Source organism: Cryptomeria japonica, chromosome 1 (genome assembly GCF_030272615.1).
Source record: "Cryptomeria japonica chromosome 1, Sugi_1.0, whole genome shotgun sequence".
In the NCBI taxonomy this organism is placed as follows: Eukaryota; Viridiplantae; Streptophyta; class Pinopsida; order Cupressales; family Cupressaceae; genus Cryptomeria; species Cryptomeria japonica.
In genome coordinates, this window is record NC_081405.1 from 595,555,709 (window position 1) to 595,582,746 (window position 27,038).

General features: G+C 35.7%; 2 protein-coding genes across 3 annotated transcripts; one reads left to right on the forward strand and one right to left on the reverse strand.

The window, feature by feature from the left end:
- Positions 1 to 876: 876 nt before the first annotated feature.
- On the reverse strand, positions 877 to 2,697 carry LOC131028610 (extensin-2-like). Its single transcript, XM_057958923.2, has 2 exons — positions 1,339 to 2,697; positions 877 to 1,169 (listed from the first exon to the last, which is right to left on the reverse strand). Exon 1 carries the CDS (start codon positions 2,675 to 2,677, stop codon positions 1,373 to 1,375), a length of 1,305 nt encoding a protein of 434 aa, XP_057814906.2. The 5' UTR covers positions 2,678 to 2,697; the 3' UTR covers positions 877 to 1,169; positions 1,339 to 1,372.
- A 16,366-nt stretch (positions 2,698 to 19,063) lies between these two features.
- LOC131028599 (extensin-2-like) lies at positions 19,064 to 20,892 on the forward strand. 2 transcript variants are annotated; one of them, XM_057958915.2, is made up of 2 exons: positions 19,064 to 20,461; positions 20,628 to 20,892. In XM_057958915.2, exon 1 carries the CDS (start codon positions 19,075 to 19,077, stop codon positions 20,425 to 20,427), a length of 1,353 nt encoding a protein of 450 aa, XP_057814898.2. In that variant the 5' UTR covers positions 19,064 to 19,074; the 3' UTR covers positions 20,428 to 20,461; positions 20,628 to 20,892. The 2 variants fall into 2 exon arrangements, with proteins under 2 accessions (XP_057814898.2, XP_057814900.2); XM_057958917.2 differs by having other exon boundaries at positions 19,064 to 20,454.
- Positions 20,893 to 27,038: the final 6,146 nt, after the last annotated feature.

Sequence of the window (27,038 nt, forward strand, 5' to 3'; positions counted from 1 at the left end):
GAAGGTTATACAATGTAAGTGTTAAAGCATGATTAAAACTCTTAAGAATCTATTTTTGGAGAATGGATGCTTCTTACCCCTTGAAAATAGCTTTATGGAATACTATTATCTAATAGATACTATTTAATCTTCACCCAGCACTACAAGAGATTCGGTGACATTAAAATTCTAGACAATTTCTGGATAATGGAAAGCCCTTAATTCTAACAAATAATGAAAGAGGGTCATTATAATATCGATATTGTTTTATCTTCATTGATACCATATGAAATGAGAAATTAGGTCAAATTTAAATTCTCAAAATATTAAGAAGAATACTCCTTAATTGTTAACAATACACATTAAAAAACCATCATTCATTATGCTCCTAATAATTTAATATTTACCCCCAAAAAAATCCATGCACAGTATAAAACTTACTATTTAAGAATGCTTTTCCTATAAAAATATAATTTAATAACTGAATTATGAAACATTGACTACAATCATTTAGTCTACGTAAATATCTATATTTTTTTAATATATTGAAATTTAAACATATTCACATAAAGCCATAGAAATGGAATTACAACATTTATAATTTAAACGTGGATTCCAAACCGTTAACGCAAAATACATAACATTATTGTTTGTATTGATTTTAAGCCCATTAACATTGGCACCGTCGTCTACAAACATATGTTTAAAGAGACGAGTCCAATTCCCTTGAATATAGTAAACAATCGACATAATTAAGGATATTATAAAAACTTAACAGAAGGAAGATTTTAAATTAAATACCCAGCAAACATTTTGATAGTGAATAGAAGTATCTATCTTCACTGGGCTCTTAAAACGCATGGTTACGAAAACTGAAAAAATCAATAAAAAAATGAATTAAGGAAATAGTAATTTTATTATCACTGGGAATAAACCCATTGGCAGACAAAAGAATTTCCGTCAACAGCAGGGAACATACTCAGATGGGGTTTCCTTGGAGGTGGGAGAAGTATCAGCAATTGCTTTTCCCTTATTCCTTACACCATGCACTGTGGCAGATCTCAGATTCCATGGTTCGGCTTATTTCAAAGAAAATTTTGATAGTTTTTCAAATCTTTATTTGATGATAGTCATATCACTAATGAGAAGACAATGACTGAGAGGATTAAAAGCCACAGGCCGGATCAGTCCTGCAGACCAAAAGAAAACAAAGCAAGAAAAAGTTAGATTCTTAATAACATATTCTTCTGAACATCCAGTTGGATTGAATTGAGGAACTGCATATTACATTTTACAGATTACTAAAAGAAATGAAAAAAGGTAATTACTAATAGACAACAAGATATGTTAAGATCTTACCTCGTAGCATTCATCGGTGGAAGGAGTAAATCAATCAATATGTGGGCGGAGGAGGTGGAGGAGATTTATAGTAGTATGGTGGTGGTGGTGAGGGAGATGGTGGTGGAGGGGATATGTAGTAGTATGGAGGAGGTGGAGATGGAGATGGTGGTGGTGGGGATTTATAATAATATGGTGGAGGAGATGGAGATGGTGGAGGGGGGGACTTGTAGTAGTATGGTGGAGGAGGTGAGGGAGATGGAGGTGGTGGAGATTTATAGTAGTATGGTGGTGGAGGTGAAGGGGATGGCGCTGGAGGGGACTTGTAGTAGTATGGAGGAGGTGGAGAAGGAGATGGTGGTGGTGGGGACTTGTAGTAATATGGGGGAGGAGGTGATGGAGATGGAGGTGGTGGAGATTTATAATAATACGGTGGTGGAGGTGAAGGGGATGGTGGTGGAGGGGATTTGTAGTAATATGGAGGAGGAGGTGAGGGAGATGGTGGAGGTGGGGATTTGTAATAGTATGGAGGTGGTGGAGACGGAGATGGTGGTGGTGGAGACGTGTAGTAGTATGGAGGAGGGAGAGATGGAGATGGTGGTGGTGGGGATTTATAATAATATGGAGGAGGAGGAGATGGGGAAGGTGGTGGAGGTGACTTATAGTAGTACGGAGGTGGTGGAGAGGGGGATGGTGGTGGAGGAGACTTGTAGTAGTATGGAGGAGGAGGAGATGGAGATGGTGGTGGTGGAGATTTATAGTAGTATGGTGGAGGAGGAGACAGGGATGGTGGTGGTGGGGATTTATAGTAATATGGGGGTGGTGGAGAGGGGGATGGTGGTGGTGGAGACTTGTAGTAGTATGGAGGAGGAGGAGATGGAGATGGTGGTGGTGGAGATTTATAATAATAAGGTGGAGGGGGAGAAGGAGATGGTAGAGGTGGGGACTTGTAATAGTATGGAGGAGGAGGGGAGGAGGATGGAGGAGGAGGTGATTTATAGTAATATGGAGGAGGAGGAGATGGGGATGGTGGTGGTGGAGATTTATAGTAGTATGGTGGTGGAGGTGAAGGAGATGGTGGAGGTGGAGACTTATAATAATATGGTGGAGGAGGAGATGGAGATGGAGGTGGAGGGGACTTGTAATAATATGGAGGAGGAGGTGAAGGAGAGGGAGGTGGAGGGGATGGAGATGGAGGAGGTGGAGAACTATAATAATATGGAGGAGGGGATTTGTAATAATATGGAGGTGGAGGAGAAGAATATTGCTCGTATTCAGCTGAAGCCAATGCTACCATAGAAAGCACCACAGCAATTAAAAATGCCATTGTGCCCAAATGCTGTGTCCTCCGAACAACCATTGCTGTTGGTGCTGCAGAGCGTGCAGTGCAGCGGTGTGATTTCATGAGGTTGTGGTGCAGTGTTTTTATATGCAGTGATGTGTTTCAAAATGGCATACGTTTCCGCGTCAGCGACTCATTCAAGTGGAAGGTGTGGAAACCGTGTATCATTTGGAACAATTCTTAATTGATCTGACGCCAGACGTTTAGAACAGTTCTCAGAAATTGAGTGGTACAGCTGGTAATGTGCCGAGTGTCGAGTCTCTCTTTGAGATGGCCAATGATTAGGAGTTGAAGCTGTCAAGAATGAGCTGTTTACATTGACTTTAATTCTATCATTTTCAATTGAATATGGAGAACAACTTGATATCCCATATAAATATTGATTGATTTAACCATATTGGTTCTTCTAGTTTAGACTACTGTGTAGATAAACCTCCTGTAGTTAGAATTCATTTGAACAACATGAGGAGATTAGATTACTTAAATAGTTCTTCACATTTTATACGAGTGAGGAATTATAACTGCTTTAATAAGTATACGTATGTGGGGTCATCCTTTGGCATTTCGTAGCTGGGTAAGCCGGCTTTAGAAACTTATCATAAGGGTTACATTCGAAGCGCAGTAGAATATAGTTTGCGGAGCTTCCATGACTGCTTAAAATTTGTTACATTTTCTGTCGGCAAAGCTGGCATCGTGCGATTGGACCCTAGATAATATCCTTTTCAATTACAACTATGGCTATATTTAGACTCTGTCTGCAAAAGCTACACGTTACCAAATGGGGGGGAGGCATGCTTTTTCAAAATACATTAATATTTAATATTTTAATCAGATAAATTTGAGGTATAAAGAAATAGTAATTCAGTTTTTAGTTTTTGCTTTAAAAAATTCAGAGCATGTTTGTGGATGTCAATTTTGTTTCTTATGTTTGATGTTGGAGTTTAATTATAAAAGTAATATGAAGATTGGTCTTTGTTTGTTAATAAATTTATTAAATTGAATACTCTATGGAAATATATAATAATTTTAATAAATTTTAAGATAAATTTATTAAATTAGTATTTTATGGATTGACAAATCTTTTGAATTAAATAATTATAACTTAAATAAATTAACAAATGTTTAGCTTTTTGTTTAAGATAAAATCTAATTTTTACTATGTAGTTAAAATCTATGCATTCTTGTAATGAAAAATTAGGATACATTAGTTAAGTTCATCTGAATTAATAATCTTATATTTCTCCTTTTAGTTTCTTCTATAAATATGGTTCTATGCTATGTAATTGTGAAATCTCACCCTTTGAATAAATTTAATCTATGGTAGTCATTAGTCTTTGAGAATATTTTCCTTTAGTTCTAAATTTTCATAAAGATAAGGCAAGTTAAGTTTTCTTGAACATTGGAGAAACTCGATAATCAAATGTGCTTCAGTTGGAGTAGCATTGGATGACCTTATCAAAAGGTCCAATGTAGGCATCACCTACACACGATAACTAATATGTTGAATAGTAATTCCCCTAATCTTGGTACATGTCAACTATCACTCACAAAGTATGAGCCAATGGGCTTTACTCAAAGGCTATGGAATTGAATCTTGGTATAAATATAACAATTTGATGCACTATAACATGCCACCTACTTATCACTTGATTAAATGTAACAAAATGTTTATATGCAATTGTTATAGCATCTTACTCATATCAACATCGATAAGATTCCAAGTAAACTACATTGAATAACAAAGAAAGACAACAAGTAATAATGTAGTATGATTTAAAATCTTGAAGTAGTGTTGATTTCACTAAATAGACTTTTAGAGTCCCATTAATGTATGTGATATGTCATGTCATTCAATTGATTTTTGTGTTATTCTAAATAAATTAGGTTTTGTCCTTAAATACAATCTCCAACAAGTAATTCAACTATTTTTTGGCTTGATAAAAAGAAAGGAACAAGTCCAAAATTTTAATTTTTTATTTAAAACAGATGTGATTAGTTGACAATTGTGTGTCCAAGTAGGGAGGTTTGCACAACAATAGACAAAATAGAGGAATAGGTTTAGACACTAGGAATGAAAACAAATGGAATTAATTTAATATCAAGATATCTATAAACTTGCATGGGATATACATTTTTTTGTATTATACTAATTACATTAGGTATACATAGTTGAAGTGAGTATAAATAAAGGAAAAAGTGTAAGTTAACTAATATTAAGCCCACTAAACTTTTGTTAGGATGTGAGATACGATGAAGATGTCTGTCGCACTAAACAACCAAATGACCAAGATAAAAGTATTTATGTAATCATAAAAGGGATTTAGTTACTTAAATGGATGTTTTTGTGATACACACTAACATATATTGATGAATCTCCATAGAGATAAAACGAAATAAAGAAATATTCAATGAGTGACATCTAGTAGTCATTTTAACGAGAATCATAGAAAAAAACTATATTTGATTTGTAAACCTAGACATGGAGTATGCATTGTCAAATGATAAATATAAAGGATAGTACTTCAAGCTATATATGATACGATCGAGGTGAAAATTTGATACTAGCTAATAAAATTTAATACAAGACTACATACTGCTAGAAAATAATGTTATCATATTGATATAGTTTTAAATATATATATTATTCTAATGTAAGGATAAAAAGACCTTATATATGATAATTATTTGACATATCCCATTTCAAATAATTATAGTCTAATAACAACTATATTATTAATTATTTATGAATGGTTTCTTTAGATAGGTGCTAATAGTACCCCTTAAGGTAATTTTCTAGCATCTCTTATTTTTAAGGAGAATCCCTCTCATTTGACAAAGGGTGAATTTGGAATTTATAATTTGTTATATCATTATGCACATTAGTTATTACTGGCAATGTGGAAGTATGTAGGGGAGTGTCCCAAGGTTCACCTTATTTTATAATAGAATATTTTGTAAGTGCTCAAATAAAATAATATTTTATGGGGCATTTTTACCCAAAATGGTTTAGCCCATGTATATCTTATATAGGATTTAATCCATTTGACTTTGATATTTATCTAAAGATGAAGGATGGAATTATTCTTAGAATTATTAACAAATTCAAGTTTTTAAAGATGGATGGTGAGGATATATTGATCTAAGCTTCCTCAAAATATGACAATTATTTGGTATATTCTATGTTTGATATAGCAAATCCTTCCCCTCTCCCTCTCTTTAACTGGTCCAAAATTTGGAGAATGAATATAATTCTAAAGTTATGTTTCTTTTGGTGGACATCTTGCCATGGTAAAGTCATTATTGTGCATAATCTCAAAAAATATGGATTTCAATTTCTCAATAGATGTGCACTATGTGAGAGTGAAGAAGAAATTAATAGCCACATTATGTTTTACTGCCAAAATTCTTGGAATATTAGATAGAGAATTTCCCATATATGTTCCTCATTGAGTGGGTTTGGAATGGGGATTCAAAGGATTGTGTAATAGGTTGGTCTCCCCCTTTGATTCATCCCCTTATTAGAGAACTCCAGTGGTAGGCCTTTTTTCATACTACCCGGTGTCTTTGGAAAGAAAAGAAACATAGAATCTTTAGGGATAGGGAGAACAATTGGAATTCCCTAGCTATTGCTATTATGATTAATGTCAAGGAAAATATGGGTTATTTTGAAAAATCCAAGCATTCTAGTCCACTCTCAACCCTAGATCAACTGGTGGCTAGAAATTGGTGCTTAAGTGATTCTCTAGCTAGGTTCCTAGATCCCCACCTATTGGTTTTAATAATTTTATTAAATGGGTCCCCCAACTCTTGTTAGGTAAAATTGAACTTCGACAACTCTTCTAAAGGAAATCTAGGCTGGGTAGGTGGGGGTGGGGTCTATAAAATAACTATATTACTGAGAGGGGAGGGGTGAATTAGCATTCCCTTGAACTTATTTAAACTTCTAATTAACTAATCACATAACATAATTCAAATGTAGAAAACAAAAAAATGAAGATATAATACATAACACCAGATTTGTACATGGAAAACTGAATATCAGAAAAACCACAAAGAGATGATACTCTCAGAAATAGTGTAATATGAAATCGGATACAGAGTACAAAAGGGGTGGCTCACTGCATTTTTGGCTCACTGTCGATTTGGCTCACTACCAGTTTGGACTCTTTGTCTATTATACAAAAGAGGGCTTATAGCTAAATTACAGAGTATACAAAATTTCAATTGTTATGAATGCATCTAACATATGCATAGAGTACAGTTCTCTTGAAGTACATAAACTGTCATATGAATTCGCTATACTGAACTTGCTCACAAAACATAACCACAATTCTTTCGCATATAGTACATCGAAATAGTTATCTTTCTACAACCATGACTCTAACATATGATATCCTCAATGATTATATCTACATCATTTGATTCTCAAGTCGGCTCAACCAAAATGGATGAGACTAGACTTAACCACATGCTATAGTAATCTGGGTGTCTTCATGCGTTGTCGGCTATCAGCTACAAACTGGAGAAATACGCATCTCAACATATCCAAATAGGACCGGATCTAAATACAACTTAAAACATGTGCAACAATCATGTCTGGATAAGATCAAACCCAAAAGTAGCTTCTAGTAACAGAAAATACCAGACCTCAAGCTATGTATTCATAATAAGATAATGAAGAACATTTTCTAAATCACACCACATTCATAGATGCCAAATAACATAGAACATTCATGACATCAATGACAATAATGACAAATAGGCTAACAATCTCACCCTTTGTCATTGATGGCAATATATAAGTTTTTGATTAAGGTAAATGGGTTTTACAGGGATCCAAAACCCAAAAGTTTTACAATATCCAGAGAATAAGCATCAAAGACCAAAACCAGCAGCAAAATCTAAACCAACATGGGCCAAGCCCATAAAATAGCCTAAAACACAAAATAGACTAAGACCAAAAACCTACTGATAAGAATGCAACAAATCTACATTCTTCTGAATGACTTTCCTGATGATATCCTCCAACTCATCCATGATAAATTTGGAGTTGCCTTGCTCCTAGTATGGGTATACGAACCTATCATAGTATGGGGATGAGAAATCTAACCACCTGCACCCTAAACTTTCTTTTTCTACTTGGAATCCGAAGGAGTCACACTGGCAATGGGATCAACCCTGTAGTCCACAATAATACTATTGACCCTCATCAAACCTTCTAAACTATTATTCATGGCAGCCTTTCTTATCTCAACCATATTTTTCAAACTTCCTTTGATTTCTTCCACACTCACCTCCAAATTCCATATTCTTCTTTCATGATTCAATATCATCTTGTCCACATCCTCACTACTTTTGTGGGTCAACTCAAGGATTTTCTCCATTTTATTGGGCCAGGGTTGTCTTTAAAAGTATCCACAATATCCTTTATCCCCTCTTTTAGCACTTCAATCTCCATGCCCATCTTGGAGACAATCTAGCTAACTGTTGGCCGCAAGGGAAATGCAATCATCCATATCTGGGTCAATGACAACCCTCCCCTATTTTTTAGGATCAAATTCTATGGGGAACTCAGTCTTAATCTAATATTCACTATCCATATTGCCGCCCCCCCCCCCCGCTTTCCAGATTTGGGCTTCTTTGATTTGGAAGAGACAAAGTCAGCAGGCTTGGTCCCCAGATTTTTATATTTACTAGCGGACCACCTAGGGTGCTTGTTGTGCTTACTACTACTAGTTCCAGGGGTAATATTCTTAATGGGGCCCTCACCAGTAGGCATAAAATACTCAAGATCATCAGACAAATATTGATCCTGCCAATCCTTGGCAAACTCGCTATCTCCTCCTTCCAAATCCGTGTCAGAAACAACCTGAACCTCCGGTTTGGAAGAGGAAACATGGGTTTTCAAAATAGGTGACGACTTGAATTCATGGGCCTTGGCATAATCCATAATAAGTTGAATAAGGCCCTCACAGAGGACCGGATTATCCACATTCTCAGCATGTTTCTCCAGACTATGCCTTAAAGACGATATAAGATAAAATGCAATGGAAATTTTCCTATCGTGCTAGAAGTGATTCAAAATGACAAACTGGTAGGGAAAAATGCTCACATACCGACCATCAAGAGTGATGTATCTCTTGATAACCTTCACCACATCGGCCCAAGGCATCTGAAGATCCTTCCGGTTGTAGCCACCATCAGCCATCTTTTGAACCCTATTCTGCTACTTCTTCTTGTCGAAGAAAGTGGAGATAGCTTCTTCAGCAGATTTCCGTTCTCTATAAAACTTCCTTCCCTCTGTCTGCATCATTAATTTCAGTGATGAACTTTTCATCAATCCTAAATTCAGCACCATAGACCTTAAGGATATCATTATCCTAGCCATTCATAAATTCTTTAGTGGCACTCGAGAAAATCCCATTCAACCTTTCCATATACAGCACTAGGCCTCCATCCTAAATATCATTCCAAACCTTAGTATTCCTTTTCCAGTTTTCTAAAGATGTGGGTTCCATCCTATTCTTGTCACCCCCCATGAAATGCACAATTTTGATAGAGCATGAAAACACACCCAAAACACACAACAACAAGCCTAACCAGAAATAAGAGAAGCCTCTAGAATAGAAATAATTGGGAGGCGTGAAAAACTTCCACCAAGAAAAATTATCCCAACGGAATTATGAATTGGTAATGAGTGGCCGATTAATTCTACATCCTTTCTAGTCAGCTTGCATAGGTTTCTCGGGAAACTTTCCACTTCCATCCACCATTTAACCTCCACATAATCCACCCCAAGATTTTCCATATAATTGGCGAGGGAATTTCCTTTTTGATATGTGAGAAGCTTTAAAGTCATCTAGACTGGCAATTATGAGATGACAATCTTCGATCAAATGCTTGATTGTCCATCTTGGCTCCTAGTGTCTATTATTGCATTTGATTATGTTCATTGAATCACTATCCAACCAAACACAGTTAATCCATTCTCTAACCGCCAGCTGTAAACCAATGTAAGTCGTGTAAGCCTCAAAGTATTGGTTTGTCTGGGTGCCCAAGGGGAGCACCACCACTAAGACAAGCTTACCATTGTGATCCCTAGAAACTAGATGGCAATATATAAGTTATATAAAGTAATTCTACTAAAATAGCAATAGGAAATAATAACAAAAGTATGAATAGTCTTTGCATGAAATAAAATAGAGAAATTAACTTCTATAATTACTCCTACTACTCCCCCTTTGGCAACAATGACAAAGGTTAAGAAGAGTATCAAGAAAATATGAGCTCCCCCTAATAGTAATAACTACTGAATTTTAGAGGACTGCTTGAGATTTTGTGCATGAGCAGTCCAAGTGTCCTTGTGCGAATCCCAAAACAAATTGTTTCTATCAAAAATTGTATTTGATCCAATGGGATGCATAAAGTTACACTACTTCAGGAATGGAACTAGGATTAGTGTTAGATAACAAGCACAAGGAAGAGCCATGTTCATAAAAGAGATACTTTTATTGCTTAGATGCCTTAGCTTGCCTAAGGGAATGATGATATTTTCTCTTTGTTGTTGCAGCTCATAGTATCTATCATGGAGTTCCTCAATATTTGACATCCTAAAGCTAGATAGATCCTTAGATATATTGAATTTTTCATGTGCCTATTGGATCTTTTCTTCAATGATATTCATCTCATTTTTTATCCTTTGAGTAGCATCCAATCATGGCAGACTAAAAGAAATAGTATATCATCATTCTTAAAATAAGACTAACCTTTAGAGATAAGCTGAGAAAGATGATGATGGGCCAACTCACATTTGAACTTGATTGCATGTAAGAGATTTTCTCTATCATTAGCTAAATCCTTTTCATGTTTATTTCTAATTGACTCGGCCTCTCCCAAAGGAATTGATCAAAATTTTGCATTTTTCCACACTGGAAGTGTCTGGATCTAGTTGACACTCAGGAATAGAAGTATGAAGTGCTATAAAAAGACCTTCAATAATATTATTACCTTTACAAAAATCTTGACTTGCAAAGGAAATGAACATTTATCCAATCTCAAGTATTTGTATTGGATCAACATTAGAAAAATCAACAAATTGCATAGAAGATGTAACTAGTGGGAGAATCAAAGAAGCATAAAATATCTTTTTTCAGTTATCTTCGAAAGAATTGGGATTGGTACCAATTATGGATACATGTACACTAGATTCCTTTGTCGGGATATTTGCCTTCACTTCTGATGAAACATTACATTCAAAATTATTCTCATCCTTGTTGGATAATTTGTTAATAGTAGAACCTTCAATTTCTTTACCCTTGTCAGACCTAGAGTTGACCAAAGGGACTTCAAAAGTTATGTGAACATATTTATTACTCATAACATTGTCTATAGGACTTTCCATAGAAAACACATCATTCACATCCATTGGATTATTGACCGTACTGTTTGAGGGATCTTCTTTGTCTTTAGGAATAGTAATATGCACATCCTCAGATATGCTAGTGGTGGTACCAGAATCAAAGCAGAAAAGACCACAACTCTTTGCAATAGACATAACTGTATCCATTATTTCTATTTGAACCTTATCTGAAGCATTGGGTACATAAATAATGAGATCATCTAAGTTCTTTTTGGTTCTCAACTCAGTTTTACATCCTTCCAATAAGGTGGCCTTATTTTCTGAAGAGAGGGTGGAACCGACAACTTCAAATACATGTTCTTTAATGGTTTGTTCCTCTTCTCTAGAGATTTTCTTAAATCTCATCAATTCCTGATACAATTCTTTTGGATCAAAGTTTCTATACTCATCAATATAGCCTCAAATTTTACACACTACATTATAAATGCTTTAATTATGGTATGCGGATCTTTAGCAGAGGCTTAGGTGAACATATTACCTACCTCTCTTGGACTCCTTCCCTAAGCAAGGGATTCATATAGACGTTCTGCATTAAGAGGTTGCTCGGCCTTCTTCCCTTTAGGCTTCTGCATTAAGAGGTTGCTTGGCCTTCTTCCTTAGACTCCAAGACGATGGTTTTCCTTTTTATTTCAATCTTCTTCTTTGGATGGCTTGAAGAGGGAAGCTTTTTCCGAGAAACCTTGGTTGTTGTGGATGTTCCAAGCCTTCCAAATTGCCTTACCTTAGAAATTTCTTCCTCAGTCAGATTTTCCTTGTCCAAATATTCTTGAATAACATTTTTCACTTTCTTTTCATGGTCCTTCTTGGTGAGTTCCATCTAGACCTACAAAGATTTTTCATCAATAGTCTCACAATGTTTTTGGGAATCATCTACCAGACTTTCAAAGATAAATTTAGCTGCATCTTCAACTCTATCAAAAGGTACTTCATATCCAAATGGAGGAGCCCAAACTTTCATGTATCATTTATTGGTTGTAATCACAAAAGTAATATCTTTTTTATACTTAGCTACAATTTCCGTTAGAATTGTATCTCGATTCTACATGTTCATATGAAAGAAGGCAAGGAAAGTAGAAAATTCTTCTTCTCTAAGCTTTTCATTAATAAACCCTTAGAGCCTATCTACAATCTAATGGGCTATTGGTTTGTCTTGCGATCAAAGAAACCTACCACGATAGTTAATTCTTCCATGAAGTAGAACAAGGTGCATCGGGCTAGGATTCTGAATTTAAATGAGTGTTTCTTTTCCTTGCACTAAACAATATTCTCCAAGAATCTCTGACGCAAGATTTTGCAGAGGTCAAAATCCTTGTTTAACTCTTCCATCTCATAAGCCATGTGCACTGTGGTAGTAGAATTGGAATTTTATCTGTTTGTGAAATAAATTTTGTTTTCGTCTGAGAAATATACTTAACTATCAAATTACTGACATTGTTAATTTCTAGTGAACACTTGTTGAATGTAGCACTAGTTCACTCCATAACAACCTTATTTTTGGCTGACTTCAGTCCAAGAATTTCATTGGAGTCACTCAAACCTGTGTTAGTCTTCATTACTTCCTTGGTTATCATGTGGGTTTGTTCCAACTAGAGAAACCTATCATGAAACCTACTCATTGTGGACTTAACCCATTTCTAATCATGACAAAAATTTGGAAAGTTATTTGATGTGTTCAAATTATTTTAAAGTAGGTAAGAAAATTCCAATTTTACCTACTCATGCTGATCAAGTATTTGTTCGGTCCAAAGATCTAGCATTTTTTCATGATGAACAAATTCTTCCTACTCGACACAAATTTAACCCCTAGCATCTTTCACCAAAAATAACTCCAACAAGTTTTTGAAAATTCTCCATTGGGATTAGTTTGAATTGCCACATACAGTGTCTTTGTGAGTACAAGTCGGGGCTTGACAGCAACATCGACAACTATGGGGGCAACCTTAGTTGTTGATTCTGCAGACTGTTAACCTTGATCGAATCTTGTCCGAGAAATCCTAAGATCACTTGGTCACCTTGATCACCTTCACAACTCTTGAATGCTTTTAATTTGAGGCAAGAATAATTAAGCAATATGTTGTCCTTATATTCTTTCATCAAGGGTTTCACATTAAATGTGCATGAGTTGTCTTCCATACTCTCGACTTTCACAACAACTTGTCAGATCCTGTGATGAGTTATGACAATGACTACGTGATCTCTTATTTTTTCGATACACAACCTCATACAACTTTGGCTGGGGATAAGACTATGTTTTTCCAATCACTCCCCCTTGCCCAAGCCATAAGCTATCTAATTTTTTGATAAAGTGCTTGCACCAGAGCTGGATGCTGGCATTTCTGCGGTCTCCTCATTCCTCTAGATTTTCTTCATTTTAGCTTTGACATCCTTTACATTGACTTTCTTGACTGGTTCGGTTTGATTTTGAACTTTATTGCTTTTGTACTACCTTTCCATATGTTTTCTAGACTTTTTCTTGACCTACACGGGTTAGCTTAATGTCTAATAATATTTCATGCATAACATCTTCCTCTAACATAGTTTTATCTATTCTGATTTACAATCGGATTCTTACGTTCATTAGCTTTATGAACATACCTATTGCATGTGTAGCATCTACCAGAGAATTAATTAAAGGATTGATTTAAACTATTTTTATATTTTATTGCCCTATGTCTTATTTTATTACATTTGTAGCAAGAACAATAAAAATGAGTGTTTTTCATACTTACCTGATGCTTGACCAGAGACTTACCTTTTTTCTCCTTGGTGACTATCGCCTTTATTGAGGATGATTCTTCTCCATTGGATTTTTCTTCCTTCTTAGCCTCCAAAGCTTCCTTACTATTATTTATAGTGTTGGGCATGATAGATTCAGTATTTCTCAGTTGGTTCTTGGTTTTCTCAAGATCTACTTTGAGGAGTGTTACTTCTTGCTTCAGCTTCTCACATTCTTTAGTTTTGCATTTCACGATTTGGTTCGAGTATTCTTTAGTCTTCTCATTTTCTTCATCTTTGATCCTCAAATCTGAAATGGTGTTGTTTGCTTGCTTGAGCTCCTCATTGACTTACTTGTGTATAATCTTAAATTTTTGGATCTACTCTCTTATCTTCTTTATGCATTCATTTGCTAGTTTGACGTTATCCTTTAGGTCTTTGTTTTCAGACTCTATTACCTCCAACTCTTCAAGAGGTTTTCTCAAGTCATCGTTTAAATCCACAAGTTCAACTTTCTAGATCTCCTTTGAGTGGTTAGACTCTTTTGGATGTGGCTCTGATACCAATTGTTTAATAACCGGAATACTAAGAGGGGAGGGATGAATCAGTATTCCCTTGAACTATTGAAACTTGTAATTAACCAATCACATAACATAATTCAAATGTAGAAAACAAAGAAATAGAGACATAACAAATAACACCAGATTTGTATGTGGAAAACCCAATATGGGAAAAATGACAAAGAGATGATACTCTCAGGAATAGTGTAATATGCAACCAGTTACACACTACAAAAGTTGTGGCTCACTATCAGTTTGGCTCACTACTGGTTTGGACTCTTTGTCCAATATATATAAGAGGGCTTATAGCTAGATTATAGAGTATATAAAATTTGAACTATTATGAGTGCATCTAACATATGCATAGAATATAGTTTTCTTGAAGTACATAAACTGTCACATTAATTCATTGTACCTAACTTGCACACAAAACATAACCACAATTATTTTACATATAGTACATCAAAATAGTTGTCTTTCAACAACCATGCCTCTAGCATATGATATCCTCGATTATATATATCTGCATCATTTTATTTTCAAGTTGGCTCAGTCAAAATGGATGAGATGAAACTTAAACACACACTACAATAATCTGGGTGTCTTCATGCGATGTCATCTATCAACTATAAACTGGAGGAATACACATCTCATCATACCCTAATAGGATTGGATCTAAATACATCTTGAAATGTGTGTAACAATCATCTTTGGATAAGACCGAACCCAAAAGCAACTTCCAGTAACACAAAATACCAGACCTCAAAGATGTGCATTCATGATAAGATAATGAAGCAAAATTTCTGGATCATACCATATTCATATATGCCAAATAACATGCAACATTCATGACATCAATGACAACAATGACAAATAGGCCAACAAGGTCATTCGTGACCACAAGGGTAATCTAATCCTTACCTACATGACCAATTTGGATATGCAGACTTTGACTATGGTGAAGGTGGCACTAGTCTATTACGACCTAGTTATTGTGAATGATAGAAGGTACAATCAAATCATCATAGAAGGTGATTTAAAAAATGTTACCTTATTGCTTAGGAATGAAGCCAAAATCGACCGGAAATGTGAATACCTCATTGCCAGGTGTGGAGACCTTATTCATGGGATTAAGCCATGTTCACCTTTGTCACACCGAAAGGGAAGGAAATAAAGTTGCGGATAGGCTAGCTTCATTAGGCCCATTTTCCAATCATTTGAAAATATAGATGGGTATTTATGATATCCTAGATATGGTTTGTGTTACTATCTTTGAGGACATAAAGGATAATGATGGAGTATAATCCAAGGATTGCCTTTTTCATTATTATCGTTGCCCTTTGTCCAAGTCCTTTATGGTTTAGGTAGTAGATGTTCTTTCAAATAGAAGTGTCGCTTTCCTCTTCCCTTGTAAGTACTGTTGCATTCATATTGTTGCCTTTGCTTCTTCCTATCTATTTTTGTCTTCTAAACTCTTTGTGATAATGATTGGGGGAGATCTTATTCAAATTGAACCTGATAATTGCGATGAGTTCAACAGTAATGCTAAGCTATGATAGAAGGAATTTAAGGTGAACCTCTCTAGTTATGTTGAAGGCATGTAGGGTTTTGATCCTTAACTATCGAAAGTAAATTCTCAGTATTGGGAGAAGGGGAGGTGAACATATGGGGACTTGTGCTCATAGTGTCCCCAAACTTGATTGCTACTATCACTGGTTTACCACAGCAGGGAATATTTTTTCAAAAGAAGCCAAAATGATCATGAATGGAGGAATTTAAGATATTTTTCAAGCCTAACAAAGGGGTTTTAAGGCTATAGGGTGGGTATATTAGAGAAGAACTACCCAAAATTTGAATGGATCCTACACTTTTACTTATGAAGTACTTCACTTTGGATGGGAAATTTAAAAGATTTCATACCCAACTTTTCTCTAAGCTAAACCACCTAAGCTATTCTTCTTTGACTCAATCAGTTACTAGAGCCAAGTCCAAAACTTCCTTCCCATTAATCAAGGTTTGATCCTTATGCTCTACAATTTTCATTTGACTTTATCGCCATTCAATGAGCCCTTTTTAATCCTCTTGGCCCCTAGTTGAACCCTAATTTTATTGTGGAGCTCTCAAGTGACCCTTTTATGAAACCTAACCCTAAAGATACCTCTTCTTCTAAATGCAAGAGAGTTCCTACTCACCTTAACCCTATCAAAGGTGGGAGGCAAAAAATATAACCTAATCCACCTTTAAAAGATGTGGACTTTATTGATTCGAATGAGGATGAAGTGTCTAAGGATTCTATGTCCTACTCAACCTTAGAATCTAACTGGTCTCCTACAACTCCAAAGGAGGATGCCCCCTTTATCCCTAAATAGGATGTCCTTAACCCCAATCCCAACCCCCCTAGTTTGGTTGCTAAGGTGTCAAGGTTGGAAAGTTGCATTGGGTGGGAGGAGTTGGTTATTAAATGTCTCTTTTCAAATTTTTATGTGGCTATTAGAAAGATCAATAGGCTTGAGGCAATGACTAAGACAGAAGATAGGGCAGATAAATAGGCAATGGAGGAGAAGGATGAACAAGTTTGGGAGGTTGTTGGTAATATGGCTGGAAAGCTTGAGAAATGGATAAGGTTGAGGGTATTTTGAATGAACTTAGTGAAAAGGTGTCTCAAAGAAATGAAAGTAAGGTAATGATGGAGCTGAAGGAAAGCCAAGAAATCCTGAGGTGAAAAGTTGAAGAAATGTCTACGTTGAGCTAAGAGATGACCTTGAAGAATTTGACTTCCTTACAAGCTATTCAAAAATAAATTGACTATAGGAAAGTAAAACGCAAGAAACATGCGATGTCTCCCTTTCCTTCAGTGGAGCTCCTTTCCCCTATAGTCAAAGCTACTCAGGATTTTGGTACTCGAACCTTTGTTATGGACTCTAACAAGAAAATTTATTTTTCTGATAAAGTCATTGGTCTATTTAAATATTGACAAGAGGGTAACATCTCTGCCCAATAGACCATTCCTATGTGTTTTTGACAAGTGGCTAGTTGGTATAAGTTTCTTGGTTCTATCTCTAGTCATTATCTAGTTGATGGGTAGTCCCTCACTAGTTTTGGTGTTTTTTGTCTTTGGCTAGGTGTGCATTCCTCATGCGCCCTAGGTGTTGCTATTTTGTGGTCATGTAAAGGTTCAGACCTATCCCACTTTTAATTAATCAAAACATTTTAGTACACAATCAAGTGATAAGTAGGTGGCATTTCAATAGTATGTCAAACTATGATATTTATCTGAAGGCTCAATTCCATAGTTTCTGAGTGAAGCTCATTAGCACATATTTTGTGAGTGATAGTTACCATAAACACATATGTGGTGAGAAAAACTATTCAATGTAGTAGTTATTTCATCTTCGTGATGCTCACAAATAAAAGAAAACATTATTAAATAGTAAGAATTGTCATAGAATTAATTTATGTAAAAGAAAGATTGTCCCTTTTTTTAAATTACAAGAATGAATAGATTTGAAATACCTAATAAACATTAAATTTAACATCAAACTAAAAGCTAAATACCTTATTATTAATTTATTTAAGTTATTTATATTTAATTCAAAATATTGCCCACTCCCGAATCCTAAAATATTCAGCTATTAAATACATATTTTATTAATCCATCTTTAAAATTTATTAAAAAAAAAAATTCATAGAATTTTCAATTTACTAAGTTTATTTTTAAGAACCTATGAACCTCTTTTTTCTTCTTCATAATTAAACTACAACATCAAACATAAAAAAAAGAATTGAGATGCACAAACACTTAACAAACTAAAGTGGTATTTTCTTAATACTTCAGATTTATCTTACCATATAATTAAATATTTTTGTAATTATATAAAAGTAATAACCAAAACTAAAAATCGTGCTACGCTTTACCTACTTCCCTCCCATTTGGAAATTTGAAGTTTCTGCACACCAAGTCTAAATATAGTTATCAGAATAGCTGGTGATTGCAAATGATATTGTTATGTTCAGCATGACCTCTACTTAATTCCCTCCCGTTTGGTAATGTGCAGCTTTTGCAGACCGAGTCTAAATGTAGCCATTAAAATAGTGGGTACGGATTCTTGTTGCAGTTGTTGAAAAAGAATATTGATCAAGGCAAAATCGGACGAGGTCAGCTTCGACGACCGAAATGTCACAATTTTTAAGCTCCAAAAACCATACTTTACTGCGCTTTGAATGTTACTCCTTTGAAAAGTTTACAACGCCGGCTTACCCAGCTACGAAAAGCCAAAGGATGACCCCACATTAAGACTATTTTATTAATCTGATCTCCTCATGAGCTTTCTCTACATTTTAGTCTAAGTCCGTAAATTTAATATGCTCAGTTCAATCTATTTTATATAGTATATCATGGTTTTCTGCATCTTTAAATAAAAATGAATAAACTAAAGTCAATGTAAACAGCTCATTCTTGATGGCTTCAACTCCTAATCATTGCTCATTTCAACGAGACTCGACACTGACAGCATTACCAGCTGTATTTCAGAGAATTGTTCTAAACAGCAGACGTCTGATCAATTAAGAATTGTTCCAAACGATAGACGTTTCGCGCACGTTCCACTTGACTGGGTCGCTCACGCGGAAAAACAACTGTTTTTTTAAATACATCCCTGCATATAAAAGCACCGCACCATAACCTGATGAAATCACTCCGCTGCACTGCAGCAGCAACTGCAATGGTTGTTCGAAGGGCACAACATTTGGAGATGATGGCAATTTATATTACGCTTGTGCTCTCTATGGTAGCGTTGGTTTCAGCTGAATACGAGCAATATTCATCTCCTCCACCTCTATATTATTACAAATCTCCCCCTCCACCATCTCCTTCACCCCCTCCTCCATATTACTACAAATCTCCACCTCCATCATCTCCATCCCCTCCACCTCCTTATTTCTACAAGTCCCCTCCACCTCCCTCTCCCTCACCTCCTCCTTCATATTATTACAAGTCCCCTCCACCTCCATCTCCATCCCCTCCACCACAATATTACTATAAGTCTCCACCTCCACCATCTCCTTCACCTCCACCTCCATACTACTATAAATCTCCACCACCACCATCCCCATCTCCTCCTCCTCCATCCCCCTCTTCTCCTCCTCCGTACTATTACAAGTCCCCACCTCCACCATCTGCTTCACCTCCTCCACTTTATTACTATAAATCCCCACCACCACCATCTCCATCTCCTCCTCCTCCATACTACTACAAGTATCCACCACCACCATCCCCATCTCCACCACCCCCATATTACTATAAGTCCCCACCACCACCTTCCCCATCTCCTCCTCCACCATACTACTATAAATCTCCACCACCACCATCTTCATCTCCTCCTCCTCCATACTATTACAGGTCTCCTCCACCACCATCACCCTCTCCACCACCCCCATACTATTATAAGTCCCCTCCACCACCTTCCCCGTCTCCTCCCCCTCCATACTATTATAAATCCCCACCACCACCATCTCCATCTCCTCCTCCTCCATACTACTACAAGTCTCCTCCACCACCATCCCCCTCTCCACCACCTCCATACTACTACAAATCGCCACCCCCACCATCTCCCTCACCTCCTTCTCCATATTACTACAAATCCCCTCCACCACCATCCCCTTCACCTCCACCACCATATTATTATAAATCTCCCCCACCTCCATCTCCGTCACCTCCTCCCCCATACTACTACAAGTCCCCACCCCCACCATCTCCTTCTCCACCTCCTTCATACTACTACAAGTCCCCTCCACCACCATCCCCTTCACCTCCACCACCATACTACTATAAATCACCACCACCTCCATCTCCGTCTCCTCCACCCCCATATTATTATAAATCCCCTCCTCCACCATCTCCATCTCCTCCTCCACCATATTATTACAAATCTCCACCACCACCATCTCCATCTCCACCTCCTCCCTACTACTACAAATCTCCTCCACCACCATCCCCATCACCACCACTGCCATACTACTATAAATCTCCTCCACCTCCACCGCAATCTCCTCCACCTCCACCGCCCACATATTGATTGATTGAGTCCATCCAGCATTGAATGGTAAGAGGTAATATTCTCACATCTCATACTGCCTTTTAGTAATTATCTTGTACCATTTCTTTTAGTAATTTGAAAAATGTGATATACAGTCTCGCAATTAATTCCGACCGGATGTTCAGAAGAATATGGTACTAAGAACTTAACATTTTTGTTTTTCCTTCTTTTGTCTGCAGGACTGATGGGGCATGTAGCTTTTAATCCAGTCGGTCATTGCCTTCTCATTAGTGATATGACTATCATCAAATAAAGATTTTAAAAGCTATTGTAATTTTCTTTTAAATAAGCCGGACCATGGAATCTGGGATTTGCCACAGTGCTTGGTGTATTAATAAGGGAAAAGCCATTGCTGATACTTCGCCCACCTCTGAGGAAACCCCATCCGAGTATGTTCTCTACTTGACGAAACTGCGTTTGGTCGGCCAATTTATTTATTGTACCCAAAAGTGATAATAAAGTTATTATTTCTTAATTCATGTTTTACTAATTGATTTTCAATTTTATCCATCTAAAAACACAAGAGCCCAAGAGGCCTTAATTCGAAATTGAAATCTTTGTTGGCAAACGGCGTTAATTCAAAATTGAAATCTTTGTTAGTTAATTATCATTTTATTAATTTAATTTTTTTTTGGTTTAATTAATCGATAGACTTTTATATGGTGGAAACTTTCTATCACAAAGTTGTCTCATGTTGCCCTTCTCTCTTTCCTTTTTTTGGTGTTGCCGTTTCGATGGAAATGTGTGAACCATATTTAATGACCATTATTAATGTTTTATATCCGCGTAGGCTTTAATATTGATTTTTTTGTTTGAAACATTTTTTAAATCGATTTCAACATTTGTAGATGGCTACAACTCTCCAATGAAACCCGGTAGGATTTTATGTGGCTTATATGTATGAAGCAGATTACAACTAAATCCGATTTTATATATCTTTACTCAATGCCATCCTCCACCCCCATCAATCAAACCGCCCTCGAATTCTACAAAGATAAAGACAACTGTTGTGAAAGAGGGGTAGAGGCATCAAAGAACAAGGAGTTTCTGTTTACACGATGATTCTGTAGTTTTGATTCTGCAGTTTTGTCTTGTGCAAATCTGTAACCTGCCGTTTTGAATTGAATAATTGAGTATTCTTACCAGTCAGCCATTAATATGCTTAAAGTGTTTTATAGAAATATGTTTTGGATGGTTAGAAATAGAATCACATTGAATAGAGACAGCGAAGATGCCCAAAAAAATTTGAAGATGTTGTAGCAAATTCTCAAAATGTGGTGCACCTACGATTTTTTACCACTAAATCCAGAAGCAAAATCTTGGACAGCTATTTCCTTGTTCCTCCCTACTTTACGCAAATTACACTGGGCTTGAGTGGATTGTCTCTCCGTAAAGTCTTGTAAACTGAATGTAACGAAATTGTAAGCATTTGGAATGTGACAATTGTGTTGTTTTCTATTGTTGAAATGGTTTTAATGGAGGGAATCGAAATGCTTGGTTCTAGGAATATTAGAAACTAGACGTGTTTGCCATTTTTGAATGTGCAATCTTGAAAGATTGTCAATTATAAAAAACACAAAAATCAAATCTGTTTTATGAAAATCTCCAGCGTAGCTTGATTTCCACGATAGCATCATTCATTCTTATATTCAATCTCCTTCTGAATGATCAATCGAGGTGAGTCCCAACCGATTTCAGAAGCACTGATATGATATCAAGCAAACTTTGTACCTTTCTTGGAACTGACGGCGGGGGTGATGGTGGAAACTTTGTAACTTTGTATCTTCACCTGAGTTTGGGCTACTAGAAGAACTAGGTGAGCTTGGAGGACTAGAACTAGAGCTTGAACCTTCCACTTGAGCTTGTGAGGAGAGGAGGAGGAACACAATTATCTTCCATGTTTATGATTATTGATGGATTTTGTTGCATGACATCTTTCCACTACCATACTCCCCCTTCATGAAAAATCACATCTCATCTAGCTATCAATTGCTTTGTCTCAGGATTATAGAATCTGTAGCCTTTAGTTGTAGTAGAGTAGCCCACAAAGATACAAAGTTAGGATTTGGCATCCAACTTCTTCAACTTTTGAACAGGAATATGCATATATGTCAAACATCCAAAGACTCGAAGATGAGAAATTGAAGGCTTGTGAGTAGTCCAGGCTTCCTTTGGAGTGAGGTTGTGAACTACTTCCGTGGGACTATGATTGAGAATATATATTGTAGTGGCAACTACTTCTCCCCAAAAACTAATTGGAAGATTTTTGTTCCGCAACATGCTTCATGCCATTTCCATAATGGTACGGTTCTTTCTTTCAACAATACCCTTTTGCTGATGTGTATATGCAGCACTAAGCTATCTCAGTATGCCATTCTTAAAAAAAAATCATCAAACTCATTAGAAGTAAACTCTTTTCGTCTATCTATTCTAAGTATCTTAACAAGATGCCCACTCTATTTTTCAACCATTGCTTTAAATTTTTTTAAGCATGCAAAGGCTTCTGATTTCTGCTTCCAAAACTAAACCCAAGTGTGACGAGAGTAATCATCAATTAAGATAAAAAATTAAAGTTTCTTACCTAGAATGATTTCTCTTGAATGTCACCACAAATGTTAGCATACATAAGCTCTAGAGGAGATTTGACTCTCCAAGATTTTCCCACTTGGAAACTGTCTCGATAAGGCTTGCCAAGTGTGGCGAGAGTAATCGTCAATGAAGGTCAAAAAATAAAGGTTCTTACCCAATAATTGCTCTTGCATGTCACCACAAATGTCAACAAGCCCAAGATCTAGAGGAGATTTGGCTCTCCAAGATTTTCCCACTTGAAAACTGTCTCGATGATGCTTGCCGAGTGCACACCTTGAAAAAACATCTTTTGCTTTGATTAGAGGAAGCTCCCTCACCATATTCTTCTTATTCAACAAAGTTATCCTTCGAAAATTCAGATGACCATATCGTTAATGCCATAACCATCAATCATCTATGGTTTATTTGAGTGCATGCAACTTACTAGAAACTAATTTAAGAGGAAACAATCTATTCTATGTCATATAAGTGTTTGCTAAAAGATGATGATTATTAGATTTAGCAAAGATTTTGCAGTAGCTATCTTCAAATACAACTTTATAGTTCTTTTCTAGAAGTTGTCCAATACTCAAAAGACTATGCTATAACTTTGGTACATGGAATTGTATTATGAATATGTGTAGTTTCTCCTTGCTTCATCTTGACTACAAGGGTATCTTTTCGCACTACAAGGGTATCTTTTCGCACTACATCAACCTCCTTATCATCTCCAAATTTGACTTGACTTCTCATTGAATCATCTAATTTGGCAATGAGATCAGTTTACATGTCATGTGATTTGAGCAGCCATTGTCCAAGAACCAAACATCCTCTTGGTGTTCTCTTGCCAAATTGCATGCAAAGAATGTAGAATTCTTTGCGTCAGAAGACTCTTTTGCATAACTATCTCTTTACTTATTCAGGCCAAATTTATTTTTTCTGCACTCTGATTCATAGTGTCCATATCTTTCACAATATCGACACTTGATACTCCTTCAATCAACAAAACTTCATCCTCTTCCTCTTCCTCTACCTCTATTATTACCAAAAGATTCACCTTGAAATTCAATACTGTGAGAGGGAGGAGATTTGGACATTTCCTCAATGTTCATAGAAGACAAGAAAGCTTGCACAAAACTTTCCATACAATGTTGCATACACTCCTCATGAGATTGCAAAGAACCAATTAACTCTAAAACTTTGAAAGTAGTTAGATCTTTACTTTTTTCAATAGCAATCACTACTGGATCAAATTGAGGAGGAAGAGACCTAAAAAAAATTCTACAATTTTCTAGTCTGATACAGTTTTTCCTTGAGTCCTAAGTTGATTAACAATATCTTTAGTCCTAGTAATAAATTCATGAATGGACTCAAATTCTTTCATCTTCAAATTTTCAAATTCTCTTCGAATAGTTTGAAGTCTTACCAATTTGACTTTCTTTGTACCTTGATATGCAGTTTGTAGAGCCTCCCATGCATCCTTTGATTTTTTTCATACTGACAATTCAAGGAAATATTGAAACATCCAACACAGATTGAATGGGGAAAGGAGCTTTGTTATCCTTCTTTCTATTTTCTTTCAGTTGAGTTTTTGGTTTTGGTGTTCATGAATTTAATGTATTCTAATCTACATGTTCTAGGTATTTGCCGTCCACTAGTTCCCAAAGATCTTGGGATAATAGTGGGGTATTCATTTTGATACTCCAATAATCAAAGTTGTCTCTGCTAAAAAATGGAAGATGAAATGTTAAGTCTTTGCCATTAGCCATCTGGAGATAACTGATGCTTTGACCTTGGTACCTTCACAATCATAAATCTTGCAACTTGCTCTAATACCAATTGAAAGATTGTAAATAAAAAAAAAACACAAAAAACAAATCTCTTTTTATGGAGATCTCCTGTGTAGCTTGATTTCGATGATAGCAGCATTCATTCTTATCTTCAAATTTGCTATGATCTTCAGCGTCGGGAGGTCCTAGGTTCAAATTCTAATAATATTTTTCAACCCAATAGTCTTGAAATTTATGTGCTGGTTAAGCACAATTCGTTGGGAGGAATTACTTTGGAGAATTTCAAACCTTTTTTTTTTTGCTTTCTTACTTGTAATTTATTTTCTTCAAGTACAAAAGGAATAGTGAGTAGGCAATCAAATACTTACTATATAAATAGAATAGTAAAATGGAAAAAAAAAATTCTTACATATTAATATTAAAGGTAGAAATCTTTATGGTAACAAATAATCATATATATGAGAGTTGGGTTTAAAAAATTGTATTTAATTGAGTCTGAAATATAAATAAAATCATTTGATGTAATGATTATCTTGAGTTTAAATAACAAGATACTGAAAATATTGTTATAGAAAATGGATTTAAAAATATCTCTAAGCAGATTCCGATAGAAGATAGATTTGAAAATAGATCCAAAAATATGTTTGGATAATTAAAAATGTTGTGATGGAATATTGATATTTAAAATATGAAATTAGATATTCGACACAAATATTCTGAGATAATTGTTCTTGGTGAATACTACAATTCCATAAATTTACATCAAACTTGTGCCTATAATTTTGATCTATGTATATATAGACCTATTATTTATAGTCACTTATGGTTATAGATGTTAGGTCTTAAAGTATTTGGTAATTGCAATAAATATTTACTTGTGTTTGTATCTATCTATTCATATAAGGTACTTGGTGGTTTCCAAAAGTATTATTGAAAATTTCTATACTATGAAATAAGTTCCTACCTTTTTTTTAATTTAATCAAAGATTTGCTTATCAAATCAATGATTTTTAAAAGGGTTTGAATTTATACTAAGTAACAAATGTAAATGAATATTATGTTTTTACGATAATGCTAAGTCCTTTGGTGACTTTAATGCAATAACGTGCAATGGAATGAATGGTATGACCAATTCTTGGAATCAATGAGCACTGACAGGGGGGCGAGGTGAATCAGTATTTTGCGATTCACAAATTTATTAAACTGATTCTTAAAGCACCAGATGCAAAAAATGAAAGTAAAGTACAGAAACATAAAGCAATCAACCACAAAACCATAACACCAAAATTTTTACATGTAAACCCTGAAAGGGAAAAACCACGGTGGAATTTGAACCCACAATATTATTATACTTTGATTGGGAGTATCATAATAATACAAAAAAGGGAATGCACTTACATTTAGGCACACTGCCTAGAGCTCATTGCTCAAATACAAAAGAGGGAAACAACCTCGGAGGATTCACTATCCTATAAATGATTACAAATAATTACAATAGTGTTTGAACTGAAGAATAGAATCTACTAATGCCAAATAGCAGTTTTGGTTAAGCTCAAGAGTTCTTCTACCATTGTTCTATATCTCTACTCTATTTTGTTGCTTTGTCATTTACCGAAACACTAAAACCTTCAATTACATTAACAAAAATTCGAACATTCGCTCATACAGTATTCTCTCCTTCATACCATCTCTCAAAATTCTCAAATTAACCGACCTTATATATCGGCATCAACAAAACAAATCAATTCCCATGTCGGCTTCCAAAAACCGCATAACATGCTACATGCAACGTGCAACCATAAGTCAGCTCAATCCATCCACAAATCCATATGCAAACCTAAACAAGATGATAAAAATATTTACACATGTTGGTTCAATCTCGTCGAACTCAAAACCAATCACTGAAATCATCCCAAAGATTATGGATCACACGTTACATCAAAATAATTTTGTTTTACCTACATTACCGAATATCGGACCCTCACTCTCACTCATGAATCAACACTAGATATTAGGATTACAAAATAAGTTGCCTTGAACCACGATTCATTGTCCTCTATTACTGCAACCAAAGTTATGTAACCAAAATCAAGATCTACACAGTGTACTCATACTTTATCGGGTACTGTATTCCACCTTGCAGACTTATGCCTTATGATAATACAACTTTCAGTAAATCAAATCTACGAATATCGGATATGATTTCTGAATTAAATTTTCATCAATGACAAC